Source organism: Culex quinquefasciatus, chromosome 3, assembly GCF_015732765.1.
Source record: "Culex quinquefasciatus strain JHB chromosome 3, VPISU_Cqui_1.0_pri_paternal, whole genome shotgun sequence".
Taxonomy (NCBI): Eukaryota; Metazoa; Arthropoda; class Insecta; order Diptera; family Culicidae; genus Culex; species Culex quinquefasciatus.
Window position 1 is genome coordinate 167,028,814 of NC_051863.1, and position 22,632 is coordinate 167,051,445.

The 22,632-nt window shown below is 33.2% G+C and overlaps 1 protein-coding gene across 2 annotated transcripts in view; it reads right to left on the bottom strand.

The window, feature by feature from the left end:
* Positions 1–22,632, bottom strand: part of LOC6047478 (zwei Ig domain protein zig-8) — a 560,935-nt gene that overhangs the window by 202,732 nt on the left and 335,571 nt on the right. For both annotated transcript variants that reach the window (XM_038265147.1, XM_038265146.1), the window contains exon 5: positions 14,299–14,466. In XM_038265147.1, the coding sequence (XP_038121075.1) occupies positions 14,299–14,466 (168 nt within the window). The remainder of the gene's footprint in view (positions 1–14,298; positions 14,467–22,632) is intronic.

Here is a 22,632-nt window from a genome sequence, read left to right on the forward strand (position 1 = left end):
TTTGATTAGGAAACCACTGCTGAGCAATTCTCTGCAGTATCGGTTTTTTATTTATTAATTTTTTTAACCGGCTCAAACTTCATTTGTTTTTTTAGTATGCCCAAATTACCCATTTTGCATCATAAGTTTGTCCATACAATTTTTAATACAAATATGGCAGCTGTTCATACAAAAATGATACATAAAAATTCAAAAATCTGGAGCAAAACATTGTCAACTTAATTTTTCGATGTAAAATCGAATTTGCCATCAAAAAGTACTGTAGCAAAATTTTGATAAAGTGCACCGTTTGCAAGTCTTACCCATTTTTGGGTAACTTTCTTGAAAATAGTCGCAGTTATTTTTTTTGCATCAGTGCCCAAGTGAGCAATTTGAAATAATGTTTTTGAGAAGCTGACAAATTTTTCTATATTTTGCTTTTTTGAACATTGTTGCTATGCAAAGATTTATAAACAGGAAAATTTGTGTTTTTTCAAGTCTCACCCAAACAACCCTCCTTCTTTTATTGTCGATATCTCAACAACTAATGATCCGATTTTCAATGTTAAATTATAAAACAATACTTGATGATTTATTGGAAAATTTTACGAATGTTTCCTATATTAACATTGCAAATCGGACCATTACTTGCTGAGATATTGACAATAGAAAAAGGTGTGTTGTTTGGGTGAGACTTAAAAAACATCAATTTTCCTGTTTTTAAGCCTTTGCATGGTAATATCTCTGCAACTAAAAGTAGTATCAACAATTTTCAAAATAGCAAAACATAGGAAAATTTCTCAGCTTTTTAAAAACATTTTTTTAAATGGTCCACTTGAGCACTGATTTAAAAAATAATAATAACTATTTTCAAAAAAGTTGCATAAAAATGGCTTTAAACTTGAAAATTGTTTTTGATATCAAATTTGATTTTACATTGAAAATGAACTGTACAAATTTATGCGACCAATATTTAATTTTTTTAAAATCAGTATTGATTAATAATGTCATAACTCTGTCAAAGATTTTTTGCATATTCTAAAAATATCTAAGAAGTAGCATTTGATGTTACCTTATAACGTATCAGAAAAAAGAAAATTAAAATAGGTTTTTTAAGATCAAGTCTTGAGTTTTTTTTTAAAAGGACCAATAAACCAAATTTTCAGTTTTTGCTTTTTGGGTGTTTTTCAATACCCCTGACTCAAGGCGGTTCTAAAAACACCCAAAAAGCAAAAACTAGAAATTTGGTTTATTGGACCTTTTCAAAAAAAAAAAAAAACTCCAGAAGTATTAATGACAAAAAGTTAAATTGAAAATCGCAAAAAAATTCAACCATGTATCATTGTTTTCAGTGAAGTCCTTATCCATACCTAGAACTTTGCCAAAAACACTAAATCGTTCAAAAAATTCATTCGAAGATACAGATTTTCGATTTTTCATTTATCATTTTTGTATGGACAAAAATTTGTATGGAACATTATGGAATCATTCCGAAAACACCAAAAAAGTTTCAGCCGGATTCAAAAATACAAAAAAAAAATCTGATGATTGAAATCACAGAAAAAGAGGAGTTTCGACTTTACCCTTTTAGGCCAAATTTCCAAAATTAGCTTTTAAATTTTAAATTCCAGAAAAATGAGTTTGACGTTTTTGGAACAGATAGATAAAATTTAATTCTTCTTGTATAAATAATTAAGCAAACAAATATATATACTTTAAATATTCCACCTTCTTTGCAAAAAAAATAGTTTAATCCTTGAATTTTATTTCTAATTTTCAAGTTTGAGAGAGCATTTAAAAAAATTCAATGATGATGATCTTATGTTTTTTTCTTAAATTTTTCCTATTTTATTTTCAATTAACTTATTAATTCTATCGTTTGGCTTCCTCTTCGAGGAATGCTATTTAAATCACCTGAAAATTGTCCAAGAATTGTCACTTCGTTTTTTCATTAATGGCTGAACGGATTTGAACACTATTAGTTGCATCCGATCTCTCTTAGCTGCTAGTATATTTCTATTGGAAATCTTTCCCGAAGTCCTTTCCTATCAAAATATATTAACGAAAAACGATTTGAAAAACCTTAATCTGAAAAACAAAAAAGGGTATTTTTTTTAAATAACTTCATTTTTGCCTAACTAGGTAGTCTGGACCGTCCTCCATCCCTGGCCGAAACGGGACATAAATCCATTGGAATTTGCCAAAGTTGCAGCCACTTTGTGAAAAAGTATAAATTTGATTAGTTTTCAATTGAAGAATTTAAAATATGTATGCTTAAAATATTGGTTTTAAATGAAATGAAAAAAAAAAATAAAATACAATCGATTGTTGACATAGTATTTGCTTATTTCATCTTATTTAATTTATATTTGCACTATTTATTAAACCTTTTTTTGATTTATTTGAAGCCTTGGAATCACAGATTAGAAAAATTCGTAGCTCAACGGGTTTGTTTTGGAAGGTTTTATAGATATTTTGTTCGTTTTTCACAGTACCATGTAGCTGTGAAAACGTAAATATCATTAATGGATACTTTTTGCCTAAAATAAAAACAATCCTTTAAATTTAGTTTTTAGAATTTCAATATCAATTTCAATATTTTTGCCTTCCTCTCTTGAGGTAAGGCTATCCTGCTCTGAAAATGAACTTTTTATTAAAAGCTCCTAGACCCACCTTCATGTATACCTATTAGAGTGTAACAAAAATGACTTTTTTGCGGGCATTCAGGGGTTTGTTCCGGTGGGCCTACTGAGCTCAAATCCAAAATATGATCTTGATTGGACGTAACAGGAGCTGGCGCTCCGCCCTTCAACTTTAAATGGGATTTAACCCTTAAAAAAGATTTTTTTCAAAAATGTCACTTTTTGAGGCATTTTGGCCACTGAAGCGTTTATTTTCAACATCATTGGCGTGTTGGCCAGATCCTTACGCATCTTTTGGTATGTATAACATTGAAATTTGGAGCACCCTGGAGCTCGGTACAGGCCTTCAATGTTAGGCATTTTTTCGAAAAATCGGCCCCGGCAAAATCAAATGGCGTCTAGGGCGTCGCAAGGCGCGACGCATATCTTTTTTGCCGGGACCGCTTTTTCGAAAAAATGCCTAACTTTGAAGGCCTGTACCGAGCTCCAGGGTGCTCCAAATTTCAATGTTATATATACCAAAAGATGCGCAAGGATCTGGCCAACACGCCAATGATGTTGAAAATAAACGCTTCAGTGGCCAAAATGCCTCAAAAAGTGACATTTTTGAAAAAATCTTTTTTTACGGGTGTAATCCCATTTAAAATTGAAGGGCGGAGCGCCAGCTCCTGTTACGTCCAATCAAGCTCATATTTTGGATTTGGGCTCAGTAGGCCCACCGGAACAAACCCCTAAATGCCCGCCAAAAAGTCATTTTTGTTACATCCTACCCGGGCAGACGGTAATAACAAAATTCATGCCATTTCAATAACAAATACTGTTAAAATAACAAAAAATGTTATGGAATATTCTTGCAAAATCCATTTTTGCATAAGAGCCTAATAACAGTTTATGTTATCATAACCAAATTTGTTATTGGTTTGATATTGGTTGATAGTCAAAACAACTTGGGAATAACATTTTTTGTTATGGAAGAATAACTCCAACTGTTATTGGGATGATCGGTTTAGTTGTTAAAATAACAAAAAAGAATAACAAAGATTTGTTCGAAGAATAACGCAAAATGTTATTAGTCTGTTATTACAATAACAATCCAATAACAAAAAAATCATAACGGCGAATAACAAATCTTGTTATAAATAACATAAAATGTTATTGGCCTAGTATTTTCAAATAACAAAAAATGTTATTCCCACGTTATTTCCGTCTGCTCGGGTAATACCTATCGACTCAGAATCGAAAACTGAACAAATTTCTGTGTGTATGTGTGTGACCAAAATTCTTACTCAGTTTTCTCAGCACTGGCTGAGCAGATTAAGGTCGAACCGGTCGCATTAGACTCGGTTTAGGGTCCCATACATCGCTATTGAATTCTTTGAAGTTTCGATAAGTAGTTCTAAAGTTATGTATAAAAATGTGTTTTCGCAAATATCCGGATCTCACCTAAATGTATGTAAACTATGTCCGGATCTATCAACCGACCCATTGTTGATTAGGTGATTGAAAGACCTTTCCAATGAGTCCAAAGCATTGATGAGCTGGCAACCCTGTCTCAAGTTATGACCACTTCCGTGATTTTTGTGTACTTTTTTATTCTGGATCTAAAAAAATAGATGAAATTTGTGTTCAAATGTGTGTGTGTCATTATGTCACCCTCTGTTTGTAAAGAGTGAGGATAGCACCTACTACGTAGATGGATTAAGTCAGTTTTTTCTCAAAAAATCAAAAAAGTTTTTTCTATATATATATACTTTGAAATATTAAGTGAAAATTAAAGTGCAGTCAACTGTAAACAAATGTCTTTTCCTATTTTCTCTTTGTCATATTTATCGTGAAAACTCATTTTCTGAAAAAAATGATATTGTTTAGTAACTACCCGGGCAGACGGTAATAACAAAATTCATACCATTTCAATAACAAATTCTGTTAAAATAACAAAAAGTGTTATGGAATCTTCCTGAAAAATCCATTTCTGCATAATGGTTTAATAACGGTTTATGTTATCATAACAAAATTTGTTATTGGTCTGATATTGGTTGAAAGCCAAAACAACTTTGGAATAACATTTTTTGTTATGGAAGAATAACTCCAACTGTTATTGGGATGATCGGATTAGTTGTTAAAATAACAAAAATTAATAACAAAGATTTGTTCGAAGAATAACTAAAAATGTTATTAGTCTGTTATTACAATAACATTCCAATAACAAGAAAATCTTAAGGACGAATAACAAATCTTGTTATAAATAACGTAAAATGTTATTGGCCTAGTATTTTCAAATATCAAAAAATGTTATTCCCAAGTTATTTCCGTCTGCTCGGGTATCATTTCATTCAAAAGGTAGAAGCAATGATGTTTCAAACTCGGTTTATTCCAGATTAAAATAGTTTGGCACAAGAATATTGTTTTAACTTTTTAAATGAGGCCTTTTCTAGATTATTTTACAATTAAAAAAAAAAACTGACCAGAGTTCGTGCCAACGGGAACCAGGAAGAAAACTGTTCACTTTCATGGTGCAATGCACTTTAACAGTTGAACAGTTTTCTTCCTGGTTCCCGGTGGCATGATCTCTGTTCACGTTTACGCGAACTCATTTTTTTGGGTGTAGTGTTTTCCTAGTCCCGTGAAATTCCCACGAAAATTGATGATTTGATTTGATGGTCCCCGTGAAATTTGGAAATTTAATGCTTGAAAATCATTTATCTGCGTATAAAAACAACATCAGGGCTGTGGAATCGGAGTCGGCTAAACTTAGAAAGCCGGAGTCGGAGTCGAAATCTTAACGGTTGTTTGATATTAGATTTTTTAGGTTATTTTAGCATTTTCCACGTTCCGTGAAATTTCCGTGAAATTTTGTGTAGGCATCCTTTTTAGCATGAAAAATCAATAAGCCTAGTTATCTGATAAAATTAATTTTTTTATATGGATGTTCATCATTCGTTCGTCTACACAATATTCCATAAAAAATGAACTGTTCAATAAACAATCGATTATTGGATCTCCAGAACGTGCTTCCTATCGATCCGTTTATGAAATTATTAAACAAATTTTCGATATTTTGTTAAGGCATGTAATGTTCGTTTGTATTGAAGAATTAACAAAAAATTTAAGTTGAAAAATATTTATTTATTTTGTTAAATATTAGACGTTTTCAGACGACAAAATAATTAAAAATCTGAATAATAACTCATAGTCTCAACTTTTGAATAAAAATATGTGTTGAAAATGCACTTCAAACTAGTTCAATTATTTAGCTATCGATAGTTTACAAAAATCAGCAAAAAATATATTTTTGTGGAACTGTACATCGACAATTTGCAAAAAGTCTAAGGATTTTTGAAATAAACCTAAACATGCAAGACATTACTCTAGATGCAGGGGAATGCATTTTAAATTGATTACACCTAATTTCACTTAAACTTCCATAGAAATTTTGAAGTTTTAGAAAAAAACTTTAAAATTATTTGTACCAGCTTTATCAGTAAAAAGTTAAAACCAACCATACTGCCAGAGTGGTCAATTTGGCCAGCGGTCACACGATACAAGATTCTCCCGCACTTTGCATTCATTATCAGCCAATTATGATCACAAGATTACGAGAAATTGGAGCCACTCCCCAGCGGCGCTGTGTTGGAATGTAATTTTTCCATCCACCCTCGAGGGGGAAAAAAGAGCATCAAAAATTGAAAATTAACTAAATTGAAAATTTTTGCATCTCTGCTAGGATCACTCATTAAGATCCACCCGGCGTGGAAACCCGACAGGGGCGATGGAAATCAAGGGAAAGGAAAATTTCACGCTGTACTGATTATTACGGGGAATTTTTTTTTTCCGTTCCACTCCGAGAACGACCAACGATGGAAACCAACTTTCCACCTGACGGTCCCTTCCCGAACAGCTGTCAGCTGTCACCGTTGGTTTCGCCCTCACTGCCGGTGGTTGAAGCAGTCAAGCATTACCCGGCGGCGGCGGCAACGTCACCAAAGTTACAAAAGCGAAAAGGATTTCTGATGCTGTTCGTTTTGCTTCTTCACAGGTGGACCGACTGCTCCGGAGTTGGCCGTGCCCAAGTAGTGAGCCGCAGGCGCAACCATCCTCGGGACGGGATTCAAAAGGTGGATAGAATTTTTAATTTTAATTGCTTCTGCAACCAGTTAAACGGAAAATTGAATCCAACGACGAGGGGATGAGCATTTTCTTTGGGAATCCTTTTCTTTTATTTTTTTTCCAGGTGGTGTGACATTTAGATTTAAAAACTTGAAAACTGCAAATATTTAAGTTGAAATGGTAAATTTATGAAAAAAAATATTAGGAAAATAATTTCCCTCATAATAGTTCCCCGAGCAGACGGAAATAACTTGGGAATAACATTTTTTGATACTTAAAAATACTAGGCCGATAACATTTTATGTTAGTTATAACAAGTTTTGTTATTCGTCGTAATGCCCGGGCAGACGGAAATAACTTGAGAATAACATTTTTGGATATTTGAAAATACTAGGCCAAGAACATTTTTTGTTATTTATAACAAGATTTGTTATTTGTCGTTATGAAATTTTTGTTACTGGATTGTTATTGTAATAACAGCGACTAATAACATTTTTAAGTTATCTTCGTTATTATTTTTGTTATTTTTACAGCTAATCCGATCATCCCAATAACAGTTGGAGGTATTCTTCCATAACAAAAAATGTTATTTCAAAGTTTTTTTGGCTTTCAACCAATATCAGACCAATAACAAACTTTGTTATTATAACATAAACTGTTATTAAACTCTTATGCAAAAATGTATTTGACAAGAAGATTCCATAACACTTTCTGTTATTTTTAACATTATTTGTTATTAAAATGGCATGAATTTAGTTATTACCGTATGTTCGGGTCACTTCAAGTTAACAAAGTTCATGAGCATAAAGATGAGAATATTTAAAGAAGAAAAAAAAAAACTGAACTTTATGGGGAAAAAGTGCTCGTTTTCTCGTTAAGGAGACACGTGACGTGACCGAGTGAATAATTGAAGAGAGAGATTTTTTTTTTTGCTTTAAATCAGGCCAAGAATAGTTAAGAGAGCAAAAACCTTCCAATAGAGCCATTCAGGAAGGAAATCAAGCAACACGAGAAAATGGGAGTCAGCACAGTGAGTTATACAATCTTGGAAAGTGGTCAAAATCAGTATTCATATCAATATTTTTCAATGTATCGTTCTAGGAATAGTTAGACTTGACATTTATTTTCAATTTTGATTGCTTATTTGCTTGGCATATTTTTTTTTAAAGTAAATTTTGTATGATACGAACTGTAACATTTTTAAAAATCAAGAAAAATGAATATTATTTTAATCCATTATTAAATCTCTTGCGAAAACGAAGAGAATTACTCAATTATAAGCTCGTTCTGCAAGTTTTCCATGAAGAATCTTATGCACCACTGGAAATAAGTAGCAAGTTGATTAATTAGTACTGCAAACAACCCGCAACGATGAACGTCAATGTTTCATCTAGTATGAAACTAACTTAATTAAAAACTCTCTGCTTAGAGAAAGATCTCCAAGATTTTTTCCCCTCCGGCTAAGTTGACGGACGTCTGGTTAGAAACATTTTCCCCTTTTTTGCATGACCATCAATATCCCAACTGGCAGCCATAAAGATTAAAATTTATTTAAGACTTTTATGTTCCTGTTTTTCCATTTCCACCTTTCAATCTCTGTGCAACGATTTCATTCTTGCCAAATAGATTTACGTCCCGGAATAAATTTTCCCCTTTTGGCTTTTCCCACACAAATAGATCACCTTCCCTTCGGGGGCTAGCAAAAAAATCGTGCCTGCAGTAAAGTGAGAGAACGGAATAGGAATGGAAAACTATAAACTACTTTTGTGAAAAAAATCCATTAAAGGGAGTAAAAAGTGCCGGACGGGGAGGTGTTTTCCATCTCTTATCGCCTTGCTATTTTCAACTCACTAGAAAGGGATAGAATGATTTTTGAAATTCGTAACATAGACGTGGAACGAAATTTTAAAACAATTCAATTTACTTTTAAAGCCTCTTCTATTCCTCACCTTATCTGTGAGCTTTTTCACGACACAAGCCAATAAAGCAAACCTGGTTCATGTTTAAAGTCACTTTCCTCAAATGAATCAAAAATAAAACGATTCCCGCAACTTTCTAGTGTCTGCTTACCTGCCCAACTTGACTCTATTCGCCACCTTGTCTCATGCTAGAGGACACAGTTGACGGGACGGAATGGTTTCGAGATTTACAATTTAGATCACTTTTACCCTTCCGGCTTGGCTAGACTAGACTGCTGGGTGGAAGTTTTTTTTTTTATTTCAGATATGCCAAAATGATTGAAAGTAGAAAACACTTTTTGTGTTGGGTTAATTTACATATTTTGCCATTGCTTGACCAAATCGATATTCACTATCGTTGCAGAATTTTGGCTAATTAAAAATGTTTTTGAATCTCACTTCTTGGTAAACTTTTTATTTTTCATTTTTTAAATATTTTCAAAACCATATAATCGCGTGAGGAGTAAATTTAGCATAATAATTTTATGTTCAATATTTGAAGAATTTACAACTTTTCCATCAAGATAATCCGTCACATTTATATGAAAAAGTGTCAATAAACTCAACACAGGTTTTTGTCATCCTATGAGGCTATAGAATAACTCAAAGCTTCTTAAACTGTTCTTAAACCCAATGAAAAAGAAAAACCTCAAAAGACATTTCAAAAGGGCCAAACAATCATTATCAAGCCCTTTTAAAATGTTAGTCTTGATTCTAAAATTTTCCAAAAATTTAAATTTTTCAACATTAAAACTTGGAAAATAAGTTGCTGAGATATTGGCATTAGAAAATGTAGGAATATTTGGATGAAATTCAAAAAATTAATTTAATTGTTTCTTTTTCATTAATGTATTTCAGCAACCAGGGGTCCAACCTAAATGACAATTATTTTTGAAAATTAAAAAAAAAACATTTTCAGGAATGGACAACAACGTGAAAAAATTACACTTTTCTTTAAAATAATAAAAATTCTGTTGCAAATTTTTTGCCTATAATTCTCAAAATCACATAAGTTGCGGTTTTTGTAAATTTAAGAACATTTAAACAATTCAAAAATAAAAAAATAAGGATTTTTGAAATTTGTATTTTGAGTTAATATAAAATCGGCCAAAAAAATTTCTGTCTGGTTCTTATCAAAACCTACAACTTTGCTGAAATCTGTAAATCGATAAGAATATTCCTTCAAAATTTACAGATTATCGAATATTTACGTACCTTTATTGTACGGACAGATGCCAAAATTGTATAGAGTCTTTTAAAAGTAACCAATGACTCATAATGACAATTTTGGTCTCAGTGAAAGACCCCTCAAAGTTTGAACCAAATCAAAAACTAAATTATAACCAATTCCGGTTTTAATTAAGAATTGCTCAAATGTATGTGTTTGAAATGTTTTTTAACTCTCTACTGCCCAATTTTTTCCGTATTTTTTATTTTTCCTGTGTTTACGTGGTCATTTTGAGCAACTTTTGTTCTACAAAAAACTTTGCTTGTCTTGTTGTAAGTTTTTCATGTTTAATTTTTACATTTTCTGCATTTATCTTGTTTAGTTTATGTTTGTTTTAAGTAGTATTTGGCATATTCTACCACCTTCTATCATAACAATTTGCCTATCTAATTTTGCATATTTTTTCTGTCACTTTCTCAATTTTTCGTTTGTTTTTTTCACATTTTCTGCTATAAAATGGCACCATTATCATTTAAATTGTAATGCAAATGCGAAGAGCCATGTTCTGTGACACTTGAAAAAATACTGCCTTTGTTTTTGGGTAATTCTCTACCAACTCACACGAAATCGGGAAAAGTTGCCCCGACCCCTCTTCGATTTGCGTGAAACTTTGTCCTAAGGGGTAACTTTTGTCCCTGATCACGAATCCGAGGTCCGTTTTTTGATATCTCGTGACGGAGGGCGGTACGACCCCTTCCATTTTTGAACATGCGAAAAGGAGGTGTTTTTCAATAATTTGCAGCCTGAAACGGTGATGAGATAGAAATTTGGTGTCAAAGGGACTTTTATGTAAAATTAGACGCCCGATTTGATGGCGTACTCAGAATTCCGAAAAAACGTATTTTTCATCGAAAAAAACACTAAAAAAGTTTTAAAAATTCTCCCATTTTCCGTTACTCGACTGTAAAAAATTTTGGAACATGTCATTTTATGGGGTATTTAATGTACTTTTCGAATCTACATTGTCCCAGAAGGGTCATTTTTTCATTTAGAACAAAATTTTTCATTTTAAAATTTCGTGTTTTTTCTAACTTTGCAGGGTTATTTTTTAGAGTGTAACAATGTTCTACAAAGTTGTAGAGCAGACAATTACAAAAATTTTGATATATACAGCAATTCCATTTGAAAGAGCCTAAACCAAAAAAGTTCTCCGATCGGGCTCAAAATTTTTGGGCCAAAATAATTAGACCCGTATTTTTTGTTTGGCCATTAGTGGCCTACATCGTGCTAGGTGGTTCAAAAAATGGCTCGTCATTTTCGCAAAAACCACTTTTTCTAAAAATCTCCGCGCCATTTCATCCGATTTTAGCTGTCTTAGACGCAAAGAAAGGTGATGAGTTTGGCTATTTGGGAAAAATAGTAAAGTTCCAAAATCTAGCTTAACTATTGAAAAGTCGTATGAAAACTTAAAATGGCGTTTTGACCGTGTCTGGACCAAAGAGCCTATGTCTGAAAATATTTTATTTCCTCGGAAAATTTCACATAACATATCAAAATTGGCGATGTCGAACCGTACGTTTTGGAGATACGATTTTTGAAAATAAAAACTGCGTTTTCGACGCGCCACGCGCAAAAACGGAAAATGACGAAATCGGCAAAATCAACTTTTTTCACTAAAACTGCGATAACTTTAAAATTTCAGCGATGACCTATACATGTCTGGGTACCAAAATTTTCGTAATTGAGAGACGCAACTTTTGGTACCATAACATCTATAGGTCATCGCTGAAATTTTAAAGTTATCGCAGTTTTAGTGGAAAAAGTTGATTTTTTGCCGATTTCGTCATTTTCCGTTTTTGCGCGTGGCGCGTCGAAAACGCAGTTTTTTTCAAAAATCATATCTCGGAAACGTACGGTTCGACATCGCCAATTTTTTGATATGTTATGTGAAATTTTCCGAGGAATCCGATAAAATATTTTCAGACATAGGCTCTTTGGTCCAGACACGGTCAAAACGCCATTTTAAGTTTTCATACGACTTTTCAATAGTTAAGCTAGATTTTGGAACTTTTACTATTTTTCCCAAATAGCCAAACTCATCACCTTTCTTTGCGTCTAAGACAGCTAAAATCGGATGAAATGGCGCGGAGATATGATTTTTAGAAAAAGTGGTTTTTGCGAAAATGACGAAAATTGCCATTTTTTGAACCACCCTAGCACGATGTAGGCCACCCTAATGGCCAAACAAAAAAATACGGGTCTAATTATTTTGGCCAAGGAACCCCCAGAAAAATTTTGAGCCCGATCGGAGAACTTTTTTTTTGGTTTAGGCTCTTTTCAAATGGAATTGCTGTATAGACATAAGGGGTTTGCTTTTAAACATCACGAGTTATCGCGATTTTACGAAAAAAAGTTTTGAAAAAGTTACTTTTTGCGTTTCTCTTTGTTTCTTCGTCCGTGTCTGTCGCGGATGACCATGAACGGCCATGATCGATGACGACCAACTTTTTCAAAACTTTTTTTCGTAAAATCGCGATAACTCGTGATGTTTATAAGCAAACCCCTTATGTCTATATATCAAAATTTTTGTAATTGTCTGGTCTACAACTTTGTAGAACATTGTTACACTCTAAAAAATAACCCTGCAAAGTTAGAAAAAACACGAAATTTTAAAATGAAAAATTTTGTTCTAAATGAAAAAATGACCCTTCTGGGACAATGCAGATTTGAAAAGTACATTAAATTTCCCATAAAATGACATGTTCCAAAATTTTTTACAGTCGAGTAACGGAAAATGGGAGAATTTTTAAAACTTTTTTAGTGTTTTTTTTCGATGAAAAATACGTTTTTTCGGAATTCTGAGTACGCCATCAAATCGGGCGTCTAATTTTACATAAAAGTCCCTTTGACACCAAATTTCTATCTCATCACCGTTTCAGCACATCCGTGGAACTCTGAACAAATTTCTGCTCAAAAAGTGTGACGAGAAATCAGTTCATTAGTGTTCTACGATAAATTTGTCCTGGATGATTTCTCAGCACACTACGATCTCATAAAAGAAAATGTATACCAGTTAGACTGACATTCGTAGCAACGAATCAAAACAAACAAGCTCATCACGATTTGCACATTTTTATCAACTAAAAATTAAGTGAAAATGTGTTTCCGTTAAACTGGCCATCACACGCAATGTTAAGCTTTTGCGTTTTGCGTCTTCCATAAACAACAATCTTAACAAGAGTACAGATTGAAAGTTAAAAAAACTTGGCCTGGTGACATCAACTAAGACAACAGAAGTTATCACTTGGAGGCACATTTAAAATTGCTTCATTGAACCACTTGTTTTTAAATAACTACCGTACCTTTCAAGCGTAATGTTTATTTCAGTTCAACTCATGTCAAATCCAACTATCCCCAACCACCGGAAAATAATCCATTCAGATGGCACTTCTCCGGTTCTCGATCATGTGATGTTCACACTAAACATTTTTCATCAGATTTTTTTTTATGGAAATCCGTTTCTTTTAGGACGCAATGTAATATGAACGAAAATGGTTCTTGAAGATGGACGGAAATTTGTAAACATTAGAAAATTGTTTTTTTGCATGGCCAGCTACGTTGTTGTTTTCTTTTATGTGTATAACAGTTTATTCCAGTTTCTATCAGTCAAGGGGTTCTAAAGTTGTGTTTCGAGCTCAGGCTGGAGAAAAAATCGTGCTGTTGATCAACCCCTCGGTTAAATCTATTATAAAATCTGTTATAAAAGTTGGAGCTCTCCACCGCTAGAGGCAGCACTGTATAAATCCCTCTTTTTGAATCTCAAGTTCTACCGATGTGGTTTCAGGCTGCAAATTATTGAAAAACACCTCTTTTTTCGCATGTTCAAAAATGGAAGGGGTCGTACCGCCCCTCCGTCACGAGATATCAAAAAACGGACCTCGGATTCGTGATCAGGGACAAAAGTTACCCCTTAGGACAAAGTTTCACGCAAATCGAAGAGGGGTCGGGGCAACTGCTGTGTGAGTTGGCGGAGAATTACCCTTTTGTATTTTTGTATTTTTGTATTTTTGTATTTTTGTATTTTTGTATTTTTGTATTTTTGTATTTTTGTATTTTTGTATTTTTGTATTTTTGTATTTTTGTATTTTTGTATTTTTGTATTTTTGTATTTTTGTATTTTTGTATTTTTGTATTTTTGTATTTTTGTATTTTTGTATTTTGTATTTTTGTATTTTTGTATTTTGTATTTTGTATTTTTGTATTTTTGTATTTTTGTATTTTTGTATTTTTGTATTTTTGTATTTTTGTATTTTTGTATTTTTGTATTTTTGTATTTTTGTATTTTTGTATTTTTGTATTTTTGTATTTTTGTATTTTTGTATTTTTGTATTTTTCTTGATTTTTTTTCAATAAGTTTTTGAAGATCGATTTAAGTGAAACTCACCTGACACTCGTAGGTGCCGTGGTCCCTCCGCTGCACGAACTTGATCTGCAGCGTCCACGTGTTCGAGCCGGGCGTGTGCAGGATCGCGAACCGCTCGTCGTTGGTGTACATCTGGGCGCCGCTGGACAGGATGTGCCAGTCCCGCCGCCGGATCCACGAGATTTGGTTCTTGAGGCGAGAAAATGGAGAGAGAAAAAAGAAAACAATCACGAATAAATCTCTTCCGTGAGTAATAGGGTTGGCTATCTTTCGTGAGATTAGATCGAAGAAGAAATAAAAAAAAAGGTAAACCCAAGTGATAGAAGAGGAAAAGAGTATCAAAAGTATCAAAGTAACAGGAAACAAAACAATCGCAAATCAGTTTGAGTGATGCAAGGTAATAAATCGTCTATTTCCGGTAAATAAAGTGCGTAATAAAACTGAGTTGACGCGAGCGCTAAGGTACCAGCTTTCGACATGGCGATGGTGATGGGGTATCACTAGTGGCATAAATTTGTCAGTATTAGCAAACCTTAAGGGGTGAGGTGCGTGCAGTAAGTTTTAAAAATCGCCTAAAGGTAAACCTGTTGCATTACATGCTTTCAAAAATCTAAGGGAAAATCGCCGTTGGTTAGGCAATTTGCAGAACGTATTAATGTTTTGCGACATAGCCCCTTAACTTGCAAAAGTAACGTTTCCAGAACTCTGGAACGAGTAGCGAAAGCGAGCATAATATTGATAAGATGAAACAAAAGTTCGCCGGAATGGAAGACTCGGTGATGGATTCGTAGTCATTACTCAAGGGGATCGTGAAGGGCCAAAATCTGGGTCATTCGCCGTCTGTGTGCGCCCTCCGGAAGGGTTGATGCTGGTGATCAAAGATAATGGTAACGTTTCAATCAGTCGACTGTTGTTGTTACAGACAGACAACGAAAAAAAAAATACAGGGAAACAACAAAATCAATTCCCCGGACGGTGAATGGGAAGTTCGTTCTCGCTGAAAGTGGGTGCCATATTTTTCCGGGAATCGTTTATTTTCCACGCTGGAAGCAAAAACGAAAGAAAAATGGGATGATATTTGACGAGCAGCATCAACAACCGACTTTCAACGGCTTTTGATGACGTGTCTATTCAGCTAAGTGAGATTTATGCGATCGTAATTAAGGTGGAATGTTTATTTTCAATTTGCGCGATAAGAATAGAGTTTTCCGGCTAATTTGTTTTCTCTTCTGCTCTGAAGCAACGCATTGATTTAAAATGATTTTCAAAAATCTACGCTTTTTTCAAGTTTCATCGCACTTTTTCATGGAAAAACATCCAATTAAATCTCAAACCCATTCCGGTTCACAGCCGCTGCCTTAAGATTGACACAAAATACCAACAATCACGTCAAACTGGGAGTTCTGCGAGTAAAAGCTGGTTCAAATCTCATAAACTCCTTCGGCACTCTTCTTGGCTGGTTTCATTTTACGAGCACAATCACAAAGCACCATTTTTCCAAACCCCACAATTACCACCCGCCTCTGCTCAGGGTGCGACTGATTGCCATAATTTCACTGCTCCTCAAAGGTGATGGTGGTGCAGGGGTGAAAATTTATGCCCGTAGCCCGCGGCCCCCTCCCTCGCAACTCAAGCCATTTTAAAAGTTGCATGAAATTGTACAATCTTGTGAATTTTCCACTTTTCCACAAACCGTCTGAAAGGGGGCTTTCCACCAAGAGGCAATTTCTTATGATTCATTCACCCGATGCACTCTCTTTCTGGCTTGCTAATCCACGACGAAAAAGAAGGGTGGGTAAGGGTTGACTGCACCACCCAACCAACGACCACGTGTATGACGACGACGACGGCGGCATCGTTTTTCCGAGGCTCCGGGAACGAAATTGAGTAATCCATATGCCTTTATGGGTATTTACATGAATTAGTAGCCATAAAGTGTATAATTTATAATCTTTTGTCTTTCCGCGCTGTTTCTGCTGGTGCCACGTGGCACTTTGACTGCAGGATTTGTGGGCCCGGGGACAGTAGGAGGAAGTGACTTGAGACCATTTTTTTTTTTAAATTTGTCACAGATTTTGAATTTAAGCTTATTTCCTTACTTAACAATATCGATTCATTGATTTAATTTGATATATAATTAACACATAAAATCCCAAGCTCGACAACAAAGGAATGTTTGCATGGAAATCTCTTAAAAATAATTTAAAATTATTGATAACATTTCTTAAAATAAATAAAAAGTTGGTTAAAATCATACAAAAAAAATCAATAAAAAATTAAAACAACGATGCAACTACAAATGTTTGACTTGTTTTTTCATAAACTGTTTAAAAAATTGTATTGAAATGATAGTCTGATGTTTTTAAATTTTTATTAGAAAAAATTATCAATTATTAAAAAATGTAGTATTTAAAATGCAAATCACGTGTCAAAAATATAATCCAAGATGCTGAAATATTTATATATATATTTTTTTTTTTGATAATTTGTAAAACGCAAATATAGATTTATAAACTTTTAAAAACTTTTCCTCATTTTATATTTTGAACGAAAGATAAAGTTATGTAAATTACATTGATTGAAAACAGCGGAAAATTTCACATATGTTTTATTTTTTAACTTTGAATATCGAAAAATAGTTTCCGAGGTAATGTCAGTTAAAAATTGCAGGCTAATAAGATAACAAATAGAAAAAAAAATAATTAATTTGCTTTTTTGGTTAGGCTGTTTCTCAGAAACAAACTGTTCAATTTTCAAAGTATTTGAGATAAAATTGTATGAAATTTTATCAATGTATCAAATATTATTTTCAGGAAGTATTTTTAAAATACAAAATATCAAAAAATCAAAAATATAAACTCAAAAAAGATAAAAACATAAGAACGACACACTTTATAAAAAAAATGCAAAGTAAATATTGATTGCAATTGATTCGGTTTAACCCTCTACTGCCCAATTTTTTTTTCGAAAATATTTATTTTTCCCGTGTTCAGGAGGTCATTTTGAGCAACTTTTGTTCTACGAAAAACTTTACTTCTCTTGTTTTAAGTTTTTCTTGTTTTATTTTTAGTATTTTAATTTGCATTTATCTTGTTTAGTTTATGTTTGTTTTTGGTAGTATTTGGCCTATTCTACCACCTGATATATGTAATTACATTTTGCCTATCTAATTTTCACGATTTTGCAGTCACTTTTTCTATTTTTTGCATGTTTTTCACATTTTTTGCTATAGAATGGCACTATCATCATTTAAATTGCAAAAAAATGCGTAGAGGCATAGTCTGGGACACTACAAAAATTACTACATACTTCTTTTTGCTGAAAATATAGAAAATGTTACTGAAAAACACAGCCAAAATTGACCCCTAAAAAAATGACATTTTTAAAAACATTGGCAAAGTCACATAAAACAAGTTAAACTTCCAACCCTCATTTTTTCTAAAATTTTAAAAGTTCTGCTTTCCAATGCTTTTTAAAGATCAAAAATCGGTTGGAAATTTGATTTTTGGCGATTTTTTAGATCGAAGCCCGTTTAGAGGCGGGGTTAGGTTGTAGAGGGTTAAGAAAAAAATAAAAATAGGTTCGTTTTTTTCCAATATTTTCAAAAAAAAAACGAAATTTTCTTGTCTTCTACATCTGCTTTTGCACCATCATACACTTTGTCTTAAAATATGTATTTTTTTAATTCTCTAAAACATATCAAAAAAATAAAAAGTCATATTGGAAAATCAACTTTAAGAAATAAAAAAGTTATATTAAAAAAAACATCGCTTGCCGTTTTTTCAATTTTGTTTAATGATATTTTACTACTTTGCCGAAGCCATCAAATCAATCAAAAAATCATTTTCAAAAACACAATAACAAAATGTTTCATACATCCAAACAAATTACTTGTTCTGATGTAGATTGTATAAGAAAATTGCTTAATGTTTAATGTTTAATGTTTAATGTTTAATGATTAATGTTTAATGTTTAATGTTAAATGTTTAATGTTTAATGTTTAATGTTTAATGTTTAATGTTTAATGTTTAATGTTTAATGTTTAATGTTTAATGTTTAATGTTTAATGTTTAATGTTTAATGTTTAATGTTTAATGTTTAATGTTTAATGTTTAATGTTTAATGTTTAATGTTTAATGTTTAATGTTTAATGTTTAATGTTTAATGTTTAATGTTTAATGTTTAATGTTTAATGTTTAATGTTTAATGTTTAATGTTTAATGTTTAATGTTTAATGTTTAATGTTTAATGTTTAATGTTTAATGTTTAATGTTTAATGTTTAATGTTTAATGTTTAATGTTTAATGTTTAATGTTTAATGTTTAATGTTTAATGTTTAATGTTTAATGTTTAATGTTTAATGTTTAATGTTTAATGTTTAATGTTTAATGTTTAATGTTTAATGTTTAATGTTTAATGTTTAATGTTTAATGTTTAATGTTTAATGTTTAATGTTTAATGTTTAATGTTTAATGTTTAATGTTTAATGTTTAATGTTTAATGTTTAATGTTTAATGTTTAATGTTTAATGTTTAATGTTTAATGTTTAATGTTTAATGTTTAATGTTTAATGTTTAATGTTTAATGTTTAATGTTTAATGTTTAATGTTTAATGTTTGATGATTAATGTTTAATGTTTGATGTTTGCTGTTTAATGTTTGATGTTTGATGTTTAATGTTTAATGCTTAATGTTAATTTTTTTTTTGTTTTCCGAAAACAAACTTTTTAGAACGACACAAAACCAAACTCAACCCCATTCAACGGTGAACCAAGTTGCAAAAAAAGTCATTTCCCTCGAGTTCTCGGGCTCCAAATCCAGCCCCAGCAAGTCGTTGTCGTCGCGTTTCGTGTTTTATGAACTGGAAAATGCCTTTCTTCCTGAGAAAGCTTGGGTTTCCTTTGCTCGAAAGGAAATAAACTTCCCACGGGGGGTAGGAGGGGGGAACGGGTTGTGTGGGAAAATGTAGCAAGAAAAAATTGCATTCATTGTGGCCCGTTGCATTGCTACAGTTGGCAATAAAAAGGAAAACATTCTCGCACACATTCATACACACAAACAGACAGGTGAACAATCACACAGGGTGTAGTGCAAACATACCAACATTTTGTACAGCAAATAATGTTGGCACAGAGAGCGAACTGCTTCGATTTATTCTACGAGCTTTTGTGGGGAGAACACACAAACGATTCGACTTCATCATTTATGAACCGTATTAATTCAGGGAAAACAACTGAGGAGAATACTGAGGAACTGTATTGCGATATGGAATGCAGATGTGCAATTATCGTTGCAAAACAAATTTGTTTGTTGTGATTTATTGATTTTTGGAATGTTTTATTGTCAAACTTTTGAGTCATTCCATTAATTTTAAAATCGTATAACTTGGCAAACTTTTCTCCCTCCCTGACAATCCATTCACCTCGAAGGTGCAAAACCGATACCAACCTCGTAAATCACCGTTTTGTGGTGTCACACAAAAATATGAACTTTTCCCAGCAAAATAGTGCTACAACTTTCAGAGCATCTTCCAAGACCACGCGTAACGCGACCCAAAATGGCACTAAAACTGCTCAAACTTTCCTTTCACATTCACTTGACGGGTGAGGAGGTCGTTGTTGGGCTGTGAGGGGGGGGCGGGGGAACTCCAGTGTTGTCTTATCGCAACACCGGGGGCCATTATTTAATCGAGACAGCACCTCCTTTTAGCCGTTAATCCTCGCCCATCGACTCCACCTTCCGAATCCATGGGACTGAGGGACGAACCTAAAACATAAACAAACACCCAACCTGCCAGCCAACACATCGGAGTTTGTATAGTAGCTGCTGTTACTACACCCGTGGGTGTCGTCCTAGTCCCGGGGTTTTATCTTAGTCAACTCTCGTTCTCTTGTGTTTGTGTGTGTGTGTGTTGGCTAGTTGCTGAAGTGAAAAAGTTTTCCCTCTTTCTCTTTGGCTAGGATAATTAATTTTAGATTTGCACTCCCGCAGCAGACAGGTAAGAAGCTTAACTTTTGGGCAGGGGTGTAAAAAAGCTTTTCTCTAAACTCGTAATTCTCGAATGTGGCGATTGATTTTTATTTGTGTTTTGGTTTTTTTAGTACGAGTAATCTACAAGTTCATAACTACGAATTGAAACGTGCAATCAACTGTTTGATTTTAATTTCAAAAAACCTTTAAAATTTCCGAGACCGAGCCACGTAGCCCAGTGGTAACGCTTCCGCCTCGTAAGCGGTAGATCGGGGTTCAAATCCCGGCTCAGACTAACACGACTGGTGATCTTTTCCCTTCTGGAATCGATTGCTTAGTAAAGGGAAGGTAGTGTATCGTCATAAACTGGACCTTTTCAAGAAACCTTAGGAAGACAACCTATGGAATGCTAACATTAAACATAACATGTTAACATTACGTTGATTAATAAACTGTCACTGTATCCGCTTTGTAAAAGCCGGCCCCGATACTCTTCACGGGTGTTCCCCTCAGGAACAGGGAAAGATTCACTTTTAAAATTGCTGCATACACGCTATCAATTCCCGAGCTATAATATAAAATTCAGTTTAATTAAAGATTAGCAAAAAAATATATTTAAAATTACCTTGAAGACATTCATTTTGTTCTTTTGAGATTCAATAACATTTTCCTCATTTCCAATATTTGGAAGGATAATGTCTTCACTTTTTTACATTTTGTAACCTCTACATAATATCATTTCAATCTAGATAAGTTAGTTCGTAAATTGATAAGATGACATAATTGGATTTAAATCATATAATGCAAACTATCCGAATTGGGAAATTTCACCAATTTTAAATTTTTAACTTACAATGACTAGATTACCGTAATCATTTTAATTGCAATTTAAAATTGGATTGTAGTGTATTTAGTAAACAAAATGTCGTAAGTAGTACCGAATTTTATTTTAATCTGAATATTGTCAGATGAATACATGCAGTTTTAACTTATCTATTTATGTTTTTTCTTGCAAATCGGACCGACTAAAGTAGGTTTTTAATATTTTTTTATATAAACGCATGTGTATGGCCTTTACCTCTTCCAACGAAAATAGTCTGAGGGGGCAAACAAATGAAAAAAGGGAGAATTTACACAACATACCATCGTTTCAGGGAAAAAGGTGTTGTAAAATGTATCGACGAGATTTGTTTTGCTTAAAAAATGTAATTAAAATTTAATATAAAAAATCCAGGTATTTTTTAACTAGTTTATTCATGCTTTACATGAATATTAAAATTAACTTGTTTTTAGTTCATTTTCCGTTTTTTCCATTCAATTGTGTTGTTTTTTGTTTGTTTTATTTTTTTTTTAATCTGAACAATTCTTTTACTATATTGTTTGAATTAGATTCTAGAGCAGAAAATGTATGTGTCAAGTTCAAATTTTCAATAACAGAACAAAACAAAGAATTAATCTATTTTGTAAATGTACTGTAAAGCATTAATTACAATTTTATTAAAGCAAATTCGTAAAAAAGCATTGCTATAAAATGAGAGAATTTGGTAAAATACTGAAATACCACATTTTTGGTGAAATTTAAGAAATTTCAGAAATCAATGCTAACAAAACCAAGTTTAACAAATATGCACACCGATTTTTACTAATACTCTTTAGGTTGAACCCAAGGGTACTGATTTTCGGTTCAATGAACAGAAACCACTCACTCATCGCCTATCCATTCGTCGCCTATTCTAACCCGCTAGCATTCATGAGCGAATGAGTCTCGCAAGCAGCCAGCGAGTGGCCCGAACTGTTCACTCAGCGAACAAATACATCGTGAAAATATTTGCCTACTCCATCGCTCGAAGACACTCACACACTACCATGCTCAGCGAAGAGCCACTCTCACAAAATGCCAGCGCGGCAGTCTTTTTGTCTTCACGCCCTCAGTTTGCCATCAATTTGATTTTTTCTTTGTGGAAGTTTCTTTGTATGGTGTCTATAATGTTATGAAATCAAAATAAATGCACAATTTAATTGATAACATTGATTTTAGGCAACCCAAATCAATGAGTATAACGCAGCGCATCAGAGAAAAAATGTTTTCAGTTCAGAGTGATCGGAGACGATCGGCCTGTCTGAACCGTTCGGAGACTGAGCCGATCAGAGAGAGAGAAGAGTAGAAAAGAGAGTGTTCGGGAGCGAATGGTGATAGAGTGACAAACGGTAGGAATTCATCAGGGCAGTATCGCGTCGCCTGCTATTTGTGCTCGCGAATGGAGTGGTTGATTTTGAGCAATCAGGACCCTTGGTTGAACCTAGGGTTAGTTCTAAGATTTGAAAAGAATCGCGAAAAACATTTCTGAAATGGAATTTTATGTCAAACATCCATGTGTTAAGTAAA